The sequence below is a fragment of the Tupaia chinensis genome, unplaced genomic scaffold, assembly GCF_000334495.1.
Source record: "Tupaia chinensis unplaced genomic scaffold, TupChi_1.0 Scaffold000061_1, whole genome shotgun sequence".
Classification (NCBI taxonomy): domain Eukaryota; kingdom Metazoa; phylum Chordata; class Mammalia; order Scandentia; family Tupaiidae; genus Tupaia; species Tupaia belangeri.
The window spans coordinates 2798751-2812288 of record NW_006159519.1 but is presented as its reverse complement, the minus strand read 5'-3'; the positions used below and the strand labels follow the sequence as shown (position 1 = coordinate 2812288).

At 44.2% G+C, this 13538-nt stretch overlaps 1 protein-coding gene across 1 annotated transcript in view; it reads right to left on the bottom strand.

Moving 5' to 3' along the window:
- Window positions 1-13538, bottom strand: part of ZMAT4 (zinc finger matrin-type 4) — a 390826-nt gene that overhangs the window by 298527 nt on the left and 78761 nt on the right. The window contains exon 2 of the mRNA XM_006141679.3: window positions 7572-7677. Coding sequence (XP_006141741.1) covers window positions 7572-7673 — 102 coding nt within the window. The 5' untranslated portion in view covers window positions 7674-7677. The remainder of the gene's footprint in view (window positions 1-7571; window positions 7678-13538) is intronic.

Genomic DNA, 13538 nt, shown 5'->3' with positions numbered 1-13538 from the left:
AAAACCTCTCCAAAAAAAAAAAAAAACCCTTGGAAGATGTTCTACCAGCCTAATGTACTTACAGTTCTAGAGAGTTCTAGAGTCGGATGGTTAGAGAAGACAGACACAGTTCTAGGAGAACTGGAAGAGGATGAAGAACAGAATACTATGATGTATTTGTTACTAGTTATTATGAGTCCAGTACTAGTATTTGGTCCAGTTTTTCATTTTAAAATGTCTCATAATCTGACTGACCCATTAGCAAACAGAAATAAAATGAATTCAAGATAATAAAAAAAAAATTGGGGGACCAAAGGAGTTGGAAAAGTCACTTGCCAATCACTTCTAGACATTAACCACTGAAAAATGAAGAGGCATTGTAAAAGACATTGAGTATTGAAAACCCAGTGAGACTTCTCAGTTGAACACTGTGACTCAGGACTCTGGCAAAAATAAGATTAAAGATGTGGACTTCCCACTATATTTTTTTAAAGGTACCTATCATTAAATTGAAAAAAAGAAATAGGCACAAAGGTGAGGAAGCAATAAAATAAATGACACTAAAATTTCATCTAGGAGAGCCCTGTCGTTACTAAAACATAAAAGTTTCTCAAGAAAATAAGTCACAAGCTTTCTACATCATTGAGAGAATCATATTACTGAAGAAATACAGGCCGAATTAGAAAAGCTTCGCCGTCTGTACAAGCCTTAATAAGTCTCAGGAAGGAGGAGAGCTATGAATGTTGGCAGTCCCCAAGGAGAGGACAGGACCCAAGACCCATGTCAGATGTGGAGTGGAGGATAGTGACTAGGCAAGAACTTTGGAGAGCAGTGCCAGGGCCACTTAGAAAAATGAGGAAGTCCCTCCATATGAGGAAGAGTGAATACTATTCGTGGACTCCAAGTCCCTGGAAAATTCACAGAACCCCCCCCTACAGAATGGCCGATTTGTATGGACCAGTGATTGTTCTTTATGTTCCTTCTTCCTTGTTCTGAATGGGATATGTCACTGCTGTGATCATCACTCTAAAGAGGAGGGGCCGGCTGGTAACATTTCTCCTTTGCTCACAGGTCACTGAGGAATCACATCCACACTGAATGGAGAGGCCCGCTCCTGGGGGTTGCAAAATCTGAGTTGGATGAAGTGACCGGGAAGGACCTGAGGTGGCTGCTGTGGCAAGGGCATACATGTATGTTTTGTGTGTTAGGTGGTGAGCCAGGAGCCGGTGATGAAGTTCTCACCAGGAGAATATGGCCCAACTCCTAAAATCCCCTGACGGACATCAAACACCCCCAGCAAATGAGAACTCGTGCCGTGGAGCATACTCTATGTACTTCTAACCAATGAGCATTAGGCACTCCAGCTGACACCCATTCTCAGCCACTGTGTGAGTCGTCCTGAGTTGAGTGTGTTCATTCACTGTCATCTACTTCACTCTGTTAGAACCTCATGTTGAGTCCCAGGGAACTATTTTGACTGAATAACTGATAAAAAGTAAGATGACCATGCTGGATCTGCTAGAATAAAAAGAAAAATATTAAAATCATCACAAATTCTGCAGAAGTTCAAGCATCTCCAATGAAATGGTCAAAGAAACAGAGGTTAACAATGAATAGGAAAACAAGTTGACGTCCTCTAACCTGAGGGACTTGCCTCAGTTTAGGTGAAGACATTGATAATAGTATCAACAGCACCTGGGAAAATTAAATACGCCACAACTCCAAGAGGTCTGAAGAGACTGAAATAATGATTCTCAATGTACAAAGAAGGCATCTCTTGGGGCCAGCAAGTGGCATGTTGGTTAAGGCACTGGACTCCCACGTGGCCAACTGTGATTCCAGTCCTGGGCCTGGTGGCCTGAAACTCACACTGGGTATGTGTGCATGTGTGCTCAAAATCCTGAGAAAAGGGATTGAGGCATGGCCATCCCCCCGCCAAGGGGCAGGGTGATTACTTGCTTTCTGTCTCTCTGGTGAGCTCATGTACCCTATAACAAAAATCTTTCACACACACAAAATAATAATAATAATAATAATAATAATAATAATAATAAAGCATCCCTCCAGGAGTCCTGCTATTATTATTTCATTGTCTTTACCTTGTGAGCAACCACTCTCCAGGAGCACCTCACCTGCAGTACCTACAGCAGGTGTGGACCAGTGAGCCCTGACCGCACTCAGGTCAGGTTAGCAGAATGCCATCGGGATTGATGGGCTACAGAAACATAGGCTGAGATCGAACTCATGAGGCAAGAAGTTGTTCAGCCTTCTTGCTAACTCAGACAGAGAAAAGAAAAAGCAAACTTGAGAAGGTCTGAGAGACTGAGAGAAGGCAGTAAAAGCATTAGTAGGACTGGAAAATCAGAAACTTACTCGGCCCGTGTTAGGAAAGTTAATTTTCCCCGTGCTGTTAGTCCTCACACAGCACTTACAGCCCATCTCCACTGGACCTACAGAGGCATGAAGCATCCTCTCGGCTGTTCCCCTGGGTTAAATAGAAGCTGGGAGAGGCCTACATCACAGCAGAAGGTAACCAGCAGAGCTGAATCAACAGGAAAGATCTGTCTCTACAGGCCCAGTGTGCCTGCTGCTACACCGAAGAGTGGATGATGCTCCAGTCTGCCGCTCCGGGTGAGTTAACAGGGTTCATTCTACAGGACTGATAGCACATCAGGATGTGGAGATGGTTGAAGAATTTTCCACTGGTTTGGGGAATTGTATTTATCGTAACTACGAAGCCATCACCTCTAGCCTTCTGAGTATGGATGGACTCCAATGTATACCATAGCCTCCTCTGGTGTAGACACCAAGGTCCTCCATTAAGACAAACCCACTATTGCCTCCACCATGGCCTGTTTACCTGCCTGCAAGAGCCAATGAGCAGCACCATGAGCAATCCTACAGCAGGTGCTACAGGAAACTGAAAAACTCACGCCGAACTCCTGCCTGCCCTTAGGAGGCTCACAACCTGATGTGGAGGTACCAGGACACCTGGGCACGGATTTCACAAGAAGCAATTAATTAGACAGGCAGCAGTGGCACCACGGTCAGCAGGGTTCACTGGAAGGGATGAGCAATAGGACACGTTTATGGATGGCATTATGAGACCTGCTCAGCAAGAGTTCTTTCTCTCTCCTAGATCTGCTCATTTATCTTCATCGTCTTCACAGAGTGATCAGTTGATGAACTGATCAATGACTGATAGACGTACATGTGGGGGACACACATGAGGGAAACATCAAAAGTTCATGGAAAAATTGAAATAAAAAAACTTGAAATCCCTATATAGTTTTCCATGACATACATTTTCCACAAACTACTTGAAGACCTTCTGTCTGGACTTTAGCTTTAGTTTCTTGTGGCCTGCCCTCTATGACTTCTCTTCTTTCTAGATGCCAGAAATCTTCCCTTTCTCTGCTTTTGCAGGAAATTATCTTTCAGCCACTTGAAAGTACAGCAAGCTAGCCCAGTGGCCTCACTGGGAAACAGTTTCTAACCCCTGCAACATTTAGGGCACTCTCATTGGAAAGCTTTTCCTCTCCGTCTGTGTCTGTGTCTGCTTGTTTTGTTGATTCAGGCTATTCATCCAGTGCACAGAGACAATATCTAATTATAGTTTCCACTGAAACATTAGCATGTTATTAATGCTTAGCTAGTACGAGAAATAATAATGCCCTCATGTTTTCCTTTTATTTTTTTCACCTCAGGATTTCATATGCAAAAAGGTTTTGAAAATGTAGCAGGGAACGATTTGCTCCATTAGACATGTATTAGGTTTTTCTGTCCTCTCATACGAAGGTTCAAGCCTCTTAAATGGGGCGTACGACTATTAGGCATTAACCCATCTGTTTTGATTTTCTCTCGTACTTCAGAGGACTAATAACACTAGTCTCACAGCAAAAGTCATAGCAAATGCTGTCTTTTCCCTAGAAATATACCCTGATGCCCCCACTGACTGTCATTTAGAAATACTCAATTATATTAGTATCCTCCCAAATGCTTTCGAGTCTCACAAGAGTCCAAGCTCCCCTTTTCCTTTATACCCTGACCCCTCCCCTATCTAGACAGGATATGGTTCTCCCCTTCCCTAACACAAACCCCCCAGCCCAGCTTCCTCAATACCCCCGGGAGATACCCAGACTCTTCTCGTCCCAGCAGCCCCTGAACTTAACCCATCCACAGAGACCCAGTAAATCATGACACTCCCCAACGTGTCTTTCTTGACCACAGTAGCTCTTAGTAATGGCCCACTCTTCTCCATTTGGAATATGCCAAGATCTAAAAAGTCAACAGCATGACAGATATCAGGAAGCCACATGTGCAAAAGAATGAGCGCTGCATCAGATGAGACCAGCAGCTCCTGCGAGCAGGCCACAGACCCTGCACCTGCACTCCACATCGCACACCGCTCTGCACCACACTGAGCCACCCGTGACTTCCTCTCAATGACCTTCACAAGCTTCTTGGAAGCAGAGACCATTTCCCATATAGGTTCAGAATCTGCTGCAAGAACTAAATAACTATGGCTGAACGAACAGAAGGTACAGAGGGGATTCTCCCTGATGTGCCCCACAGGGAAGCTGAGACCACGATCATGCTCAACTGAAGACTGCCATGGTACTCGAACAATAAATCAGCAACAGGGCGTTGAGAGTAAGTGTGGCAGCATTTTAAATGAATTGACTGAGATCTTGATCTCACAGAGACCAGCTCTGTATGTCATTTCAGCAGAGAGCGGGTGGGGAGGGAGCAGCTTGATAAACTCAGAATATCCATTTTCAGATGGGCTTAGAGACCATCTGATGCGAGTTGACCCCACAGAGATGAAGATGTGGCAGTACTGGGGAACTCCAAAGGCAGCGGGATGAGAGAAACTGGCATAAGGTGCCCTGTGCCCTTCGCACATGCCAGCACGTTGGCAGCTAGATCACACCAGCCATTTCTCAAGAAGGAAGGGCCCCACCTCCGCCCGGAGGCAGGGAGTGAACACAGTCCCGGTGCACATTTAATGGGGACGCATCTAATGTTGTTTTGATGATGTGTAACACTGTTAATTGCAGATCTATTGTAATTGCTTTATTTTCTCTATCTCATCTATGCTACATTCAACAAATACTAACACATTTTCTAAACAATTAAGAGTGTGCCACAGCAAGGATACAGTATATTAACAGGAAAACTTACAATCAAATAACGAAACCTGTAATGGAGCTGCTAAGATTTTTCTCTTTTACGCATTGTTTGCTGTTTTCAATGTTCTGACATTAGTTTTCTAGTTCGGATAACAACAGGCTGCAGAGGGTCACTGATACACTTCTGGAGCACACCACCCACTCCGCAGGGCTAACTTACCTGGGACGAACTATGGTAGATCAAAAGAAATGTTCCTGTCTTCAGTGACCAAGTAAGATGGTTAAAAGTGAACACAGAATGTTTAACCAAGGAAGAACAAAAGGGACTAATAAGAGCCTATGGAATTCAGAGCAGGAACGAATGTCCCTGTTTCCTTAACTGGGGAAATCATATTAATAAAACCACGTGTGTTTATAAAGTATCATCCACAGAAATTAGAAAGCTCTTATTTCAAAAGATGCACTTTTTCACTTCAAGGTAACTTTTAAGTTCACATTTACTCCTTCTAACACTCAGTTGCCTCTTGAAAAAAGAATATATTGATTCTCCCCACTCACAGAAGCTGACTTTAAGTTTTCTCTGGAGAGCAAGTCTTATCTGTCTTTATTAAAACACTGTTTTAGGGACCAGCAGATGGTGTAATCGTTACATCACAGGACTTCCACATGGCCAATTGTGGTTTGAGTCCCAGATCCAGCAGCTTGAAACTCATGCTGGGTACATGTGCATGCATCCCCAAAATCCTGAGAGGAGAACGCGGCCATTCCCCGAAGCGGGGGGGGGCTGATTTCTTACTTTCTGTCTCTCTGTCTCTGTCTGTCCCTCTGGCGAGTGTATACACGCTAGAGCAAAAATCTCTCTCAAAACAAACATTGTTTTAAACCCTACAGCATAGTGGTTAAGAGAGCCTGATATCAGATGGTCAACCACAATTCAGATTCTGGCTGCAGTTTCAGTTTCAGCCCTGGCAGCCTGCAAAACATGCTGGGCACATGTGTGTGCACACACCATAAATAGAGAAACAGGAGAAGGGATTGTGGCATGGCCCCGCCCCACTGAATGGGGCTTTCCCCCCTCCTCTCTCTCTGGCAAGCACGCATGCCCATGGGCAATTAAAAACAAACACACATACACTATCTTGAAGGAGTTATTATTAATAACAATTACCTATATAACTTTGCATGTTTGGCACCCTTTCCAGCTTCCAAAGCATTCCCCAGTATCCTTAATATGTTTTTTAATAGATCTCATTGGGTCACTACAAAGCCTTAAGGAGTTTGGAGGGTCAGTTTATTGCCTTTCTGGGTGTCCATGTGTCTGTGTTGTTATTATTTTCGTCGTGCATAGAAGACTCTGTTACCCAGAGGAGTCTGGTGAGTGACAGTGACAACTGGCATTTGTCAGACTTGTCAGACAAAAGGAAAATTGCTGGCTAAGCTCTCCAATCTGAAATTGCTTACAGGTTATTACTCTCGAAGACTCCTGTCCCCAATGGCAGATGTCCTCCAGAGAAGAGAACATGCCTGGCAGCCCGCGGCATCCTGGGACCCCGTTTCCCGTTACCGCATCCTGGCATCTCATCCCTCCTTGGACACTGGCCAACCTCTCTTCTCTCATCCTCTGTTCCCAACAGAGGACCGGGGGCTGGGCGGTGGCACAGTGATAACACTACACTCTGGGAAGCTGACCCATATGGGAGGGTTTCAGGTTCATATCCAGAGACCTCCTGGACCATGCTGGGCCCCTTATCCGGGGTTGGCTGAGGCTCGGGGTAGACCATTACATCAATACCATTTTGGGATGCTGTTTCTCTGCCCTTCTCTTACTCATGGGAGAAAGAAAGGGGCAGGAGGGGGAGAGGGAGGAAGGAGCAACTTCAAAATAACCAGCAGAAAACCAGAAAGCCATTCATTCATCCATCCTAAATAACTAAAGCCACTGAATTATGTCAAGAGCATTTGTCCTTTCAGACTTTGTGATGACTCTGCAGAGGAGTCTCTACCAGGATAAGCATTCTCAGGACATCGGCGTCTGGGGAAGAATCTGAGGGGGTGACATGAACCCCATGCCCCGCTTTGGTCCCATTGCAAGCAGCCCTGGAGTGAAGCATCTCCCTGCAGGATGATTAACATAAAGAGGGGCTGGCTCTAATGCACCTGGCCCTGAGCCCTAAAGGGAACTCTGAGGACACCATTACAGATATAACAAGTAGAGAGCGCCCCTCAAGTCTCCAGGAATTGAAGTGCAAATTTCAAAAGAGTGAGTCTGTGAGTGGCTGCCCTGGCCCTCACTCCCCACCCGCCATGTGCATGCACTCTGAGTCACCTCAGATTATGCAGCCTCACGCCCTGTAGTCTTTGAAATCTGCTGCAAGTCCAGAAGGGCGTGTCCTAGGGCCCTACAGTTACGACCCACACTGTCCTTTCTGCCACCTGAAAACACAGGAAAGCTGTCCTTACCTCGTAATGGGCCACGCGCTGAGATTCAGATATCAGTTGAGCACTGCACACCTTGCAGTAACTGTCTGTAAATAAATCCTGATCGATATCGGAGGACTTCATCAGGCTAAAGGAGAATCAACAGGAAAGAAAAGAAAAATGAGGCCACTGCTCTGACGCTGGTGCAGGACATCAACCATGTGAAAAGCCCGCAGCCCAGTAACAGGGCTGAGGGTGGTAACGGCGGGGCAAGCCTGCCCAAACCCTCACGTTACCGTATCGATTAACCACAGTCTACGGCTCATCGTTTTCTCATAAATCCCCTATAGGTTGTTGGCACCCAAAAACACAGGCATCCAGCTTTTGTTCTTCTGTTTGAACAAATCATATTTATATCTCAAGCTTTGTCAAAGATTTAGTTGAAAGATATTTTTATATATGATATGTATGGACAAAATATCGTAAGCACCCAATACTGCTGACGATGGCAGATAGGTTAAATGAATTTTGATACATCCATATGCTAGAATAGTGTGTGGCTCACAAATCTAAATTCAAATCAAATATTTCTTAAGAGAATATTTGATGAAATAGGAAAAAGTGTACAACTAATAACAAGAGGTTTACAAATAAGTAGGTACCATATTACACTAAATTTGTGTGTGTGTATATATATGTATGCATGTGTGTATATATACAAATACATAAACATGTATACACACATTATATACATATATATACACACACACAAATTTATATACACACATATATATGTGTGTGAGTGTGTGTGTGTATGAAATATGCCAGAAAGTTTTAACAAAATTTTAATAGCAATTGTCTTTGGAAGATTATAGGAAATAACTTTCATAATTTTCTTTATTTATTAAAATTTCTACAATGATCATATATTACTTTTGTACATAAGGAACAAGTTAACTTTGTTAAATGCCTTATAAGTGAAACCATAGTATTAAGTTCAATAGTTACACTTAAAAAGTTTGAAACTAAAATTAGGCTTAACTGTAACTTTCCTCATACTTGGTAACATGAGGAGCCCTCTTCATCCATGCTGGCTCTTCTACCTCTAAGTTGCTGAAGTTCCTAAGATCCACTTCCAACCCTCTACACCACAATGGAACCCACAAAGGTAAAAAAGCAGATCCTCAGATTCCCAGCCTTCAATCAAAATGCAGCTAAGGGTTTAAGCCTGTGAAAATGATCTCTTAGAATCGTGTCTCACAGTCGATGAAGTGTCAGGTATCCATCCGGAAAACACACGCTGGTGCATCCGAGCGCAATACACCCAGCCCACACTCTCCACTTCCTCTCACCTCCCACCTGCAAGGCAGAAAGCAAGCTTGCTGGATGGAGGAACAAGAGACCCTCCGACAACAGGCACGTGGTGGGCATGTTGCAGCTCAACCCATTTCAACACCCTCATCTTATCTAAACGATCATGCAAAGTTACAGTGCCATGATTGGCATGGCCAGAAACACCACCTCACTTGCACAATTCCCACTTCCACATGCCAGATCCATCCCAGGCCTAATGCTACCAAGTCATGCTGGATGTCACTCAACCCTCTATATCTCAGACTCCCCCTATGAAAATTGAGAAAATCACATTTGCCATGCCTCCTCAGACAACTGCAATCAAGCCCAAAGTGTATGAAAAGATGCTCTGTAATGACAGAACTGTCTGCCTTTGAAAGAGGGAGAGTGAAAGGAAGGGAATGTGAGAGAGCACCTCCATTTCCATGTTTTTAATGGCATCCTGATGATGCAAAAACGCTGGCCAAGTCTTGAACAGCACAACAAAATGAAGGCTTGTGGCCCATGTGAAGTGATTTCTGAAACCGTCTAGACAGCTAGTTCCCATAAGTAAATGATCAGCCTGAAATAAAGGCCACCTGCCTCAACAACTCCAAATGTACTTTCTGTCCTTGGCTTTGGCTGTAGTGTCACCCATTCAAGGCTTTTGTGTTCAGTTATTCAAAAGGATTTGCAGTTTCTGTTCCTAGGAGACAACAGCCCCTCTGCTTTTTCAGTACCCTGAGCAACCATCCGTTATGCCAGACATTAAAGGTCACCGAGTCTCACAGCTGATCTGGGCCTGTCATTTCTGGAAGGGCCACTCCTGGCAGATTCCTGGCTGGCCCTGAGTCGAGTTTCTACCCCCCTCACAAGGCAGCCACCTGTTCCGAAGAGGCCCAAGCTCTCACTGTTAGGTTTTCCTTAGGGTGAGTCAAAAACTGTCCCGATGTATTGGGCCAGTGAAGTCATGATATATTTTTTCTACGTTTTTTCTGTGCAAAAATGCATCAAGACTTTTCTGATGACCCAATAGCTTTTGTTCATTAGTTCTGTCTTTAAGAACAGCACCAAACAATTGTATTTTTTTAACTTGCTATAAGGCACATGCACTTGCCACAGAGAGAGTAAGAATGAAGGGATAGGGGAAAGCATCCTCCCCCTAGGGGGGATAGCCACACTACAATCCCTCCTCCATTCTCCTCTTGGGATTTTGGGCATACACCCACAGATGCCTGATGTGTTTTTCAAGTCACTGGGTACAGGACTCAAACCATGCAGTCAGCCATGTGGGACACAGCTGCCTTAACCACCATGCCATGACTGGCCCTATTCTCCTTTTTTCATGAGCTCTCCTCTCCCAAATATTTGCAGATAGCTTTCTCCTGTCTGTTCCTAAGCCCTGCTCTGCCTTGCCATCTTAGCCTGTGTCTATTTCATTATGAACAACTTCAAAAACAGCGTCAACAATAGAGTGGGGCGCTCCTGAGATGGCCTAACTAGGGCAGAGGGCCACAAATCCAAAGGACACTCCGAAATATTTATGGCCATTTGTAACAGCCTCTAGTCACACCCCAGAATGTAAATGGAGAATAGGTATTTCGATGATGGGGAAATGTAGTACAACATTTTGAAATGTCAAATGGGAAAAGAAAATTGACTAAGCTGTATTTTTTAAACCAAGCTCCTATAAGTGATTGCGTTTAAATATTATCATGTTCCCTGCTATTGTGAATATAGAAGTATACAAAAATAGACTCATGGGTGACCTGGTTAATAGGAATCTCCGAACTCACTGCACACTCCCCCCTCATTACACAACCAACTGCAGAAATCAAAGGCTGAGAAAGGATATTAAAGGTACGTGGCGGGCCGAGCAGGGCCTGTAGGAGTCTGCGTCTCAGTGAGGCAGCTGTGCAGCAAAAATAGCTTTAAAGGCAGAATGTAAAATGTGTACACTAAAAAAAAAATTAAAAATAAAAAAATAAACACACAGCTTTCCCCACTGTTTTATATAAGCATACTGATTTGAACAAGCCCATTTGCAATAAAAGGAGGGGCAACAAAGACCCCTCTGAAATCCACGAGACCCAAGTAAAATACCTGAATAAGGTAAATTGCAGTAGGAGGTAATTACTGGACAAATGTCAGCCCTGTTCGTGCCTGAGCCCTTTTCTTCAAGAAAAAAGAACTCTCTCAGTGTAGGTCACTTTAGACAACGAGACGGTCCGATTTATGGTTCAAAGGATGGGATTCCCAAAAGGGAGGGCTACCACTCTCTCCCACTCTGGTTTGTTTAGGATTCTCAGTCACACTGGCTTTCGGGAACACAGGAGAGCTGTTAACAAAGGGAAGGAAAGCCCGGCGAGCCCTGTCCATGGTGGCTCCCTCTATCAGCAGCTGGAGTAGACACAGGGCCATTGCTCACTTGCCAGTCCTGATGGGGCCGTACTGTACCTCGGAGCCACGTGGGGTGGCCTTCACCCTGGCACACGCTAACTGTGTATGCCATGAGGCCTACTGAGGAGGAAGATGAGGTGAGAGGAATAAGGGAACTGAAAATAATCTGAAAGAGAACTTCCTCTGTGCTCCTGAACCATGTGCAATCCAAAGGCACGTTGCAGAGCAACCATTACCTGTCATTCTTTAGTATTCACAGAGGATGGTGAGACCCACAATTTAATAAAGAGGCCTGGGGCAGGGTGAAGGCAGGATGGCAGCACACGCTCATTTGTTGTCCCTGGTGTCTACCCTCCAGGAGACCTAGCTACACGTGCAGAAGTGACAGCTGAGCCTCAGCGATGCTGTTGGTATAATAATAAAGGAAATGTGAGGACAAGCACAGGGGATTTCAAGAAGTTCAAGGACAAAGAGAATTAAAGTATGAGTTTATTTTGATGCAAAAAAATGGAAACCTATACATAGGTTTTTCACAATATGTATATTCAATAAACTTTTTGAAGACTCCTCATATTTATTCTGAAATAGTTATCGAAAATCTACTATGTGTGAGACCCAGGGGTAACAGAAGACACAACCTCTGTCTTCCAAATTTTTTGTTTATGTTTTTACCATAGGGCACATGCACTCAAAGAGAGAGACAGTGAGAGGGAAAGTGAGAAATCACCCTCCATGGGGGACAGTTGCATCACAATCCCTTCTCATCCATTTTCATTCTGGGATTCTGGGTATGCATGCACATGCACTTGGTATGAATTCCAAGCAACCAGGTCTGAGACTCAAACCACTGTTGGCCATGTGAGAGTCCAGCACCTTAACCACCATGCAAATTGCTGACACATCTTCCAAATTTTTAGGGGCTATTAGGTGAGTAGATACACAGACACACCGGTATCAGAGGCACAAGTAACAAGTGTGAAAGTGGTTGGTGAAAAGTGCTACAGGATTGGAGAAGACAAGATGGATTACCAAAGAACTCTTCACAGAGGTTCTAACAGAGCTGAAAATTTGAGAACGGGTAGGATTAGAATGAAAGGAAGGGCATTCCAACACAGAAGCTACTTCTTTTCCCTAGCGTAGAGGGAAATATTACTATCAGTAGGCAAAGAAAGGCATGCAAGAGAGGCACTAGTAGGCTAATTTGGGATAACACAACATAAATGAGGCCTAAAACTGGACAAAAAGATACTCAAGACCTAAATGGAAGAACTACTGGGTGAGACCAGCCAGGTCCCAAAATGTCTCTCAGGATGCAGGGAATGGCATTTTTCAGGAATCTCAGATGAAGATATGAAGCTTCCCTTTACATTTCTCAAGAGCAGATTTGCAGAAACACAGACTGAGACTCCAGAGGAAGTTAGGGCTTCATGGAAAGCAGATGCCACATGGTTACATCACTGGACTACCACATGGCCGACCACAGTTCAAAACCAGGACCCAGCGGCTTCAAACTCATGGTTGGCATGTGTGCCTGTGTGCCCAAAATTCCAAGAGGAGAATGGAGGAGAACAGGTGGTGACATGGTCATCCCCCCAGGAGGTGATTTCTCACTTTCTCTCTGTCTCTCCAATGAGAGACAGAGAAAAATCTCTCTCAAAAAAAAAAAAAGAATATTCTTCATTTCTTCCATTTCTGATGGTGCTAAAATGACTTCTGACTCAAAGATCTCAAAACCTCTGCAGGACTCTTCAGAGGAAAAAGATATTGGTTCCAATCTGGGTTTGGTTGCTCACCAACTAGTTGGTTCAGTAAGTCTCAAATCATGCTGAGTTTCCTCATTCTCACTGGGTTGTCCTGAGGACAGGAAAGGCTGTAGATGAGGCATCTAACAGACTGTGGCATAAGGCAGACACTCAGACAATGGATATTACCACCATTATTATTAATGTGATTGATTCTGTGCCACCATTATTCATATCTTCAAATTAATGCTGTAAATATTGAAGGAGAAATATATAGAACCACATTAAACGCTAAGGGGGAAGATATATAATCAGTGTCCTGAAACCATAACTTGTGTTGTTACCACAGCCCTTCCCTTTTGTATTAATCATACCACACACACACACACACACACACACACACACAAAGGCTTCTTTCTGCTAAAATGCAGCTGGCCATCCTCCTGCCAGCTGATGCTCAGGACTCATGACTATGAAGACCCCATCCTTCATAAATGCCTAAATTTCATTTTGCCATCAAGGGTACAGTGGGAAA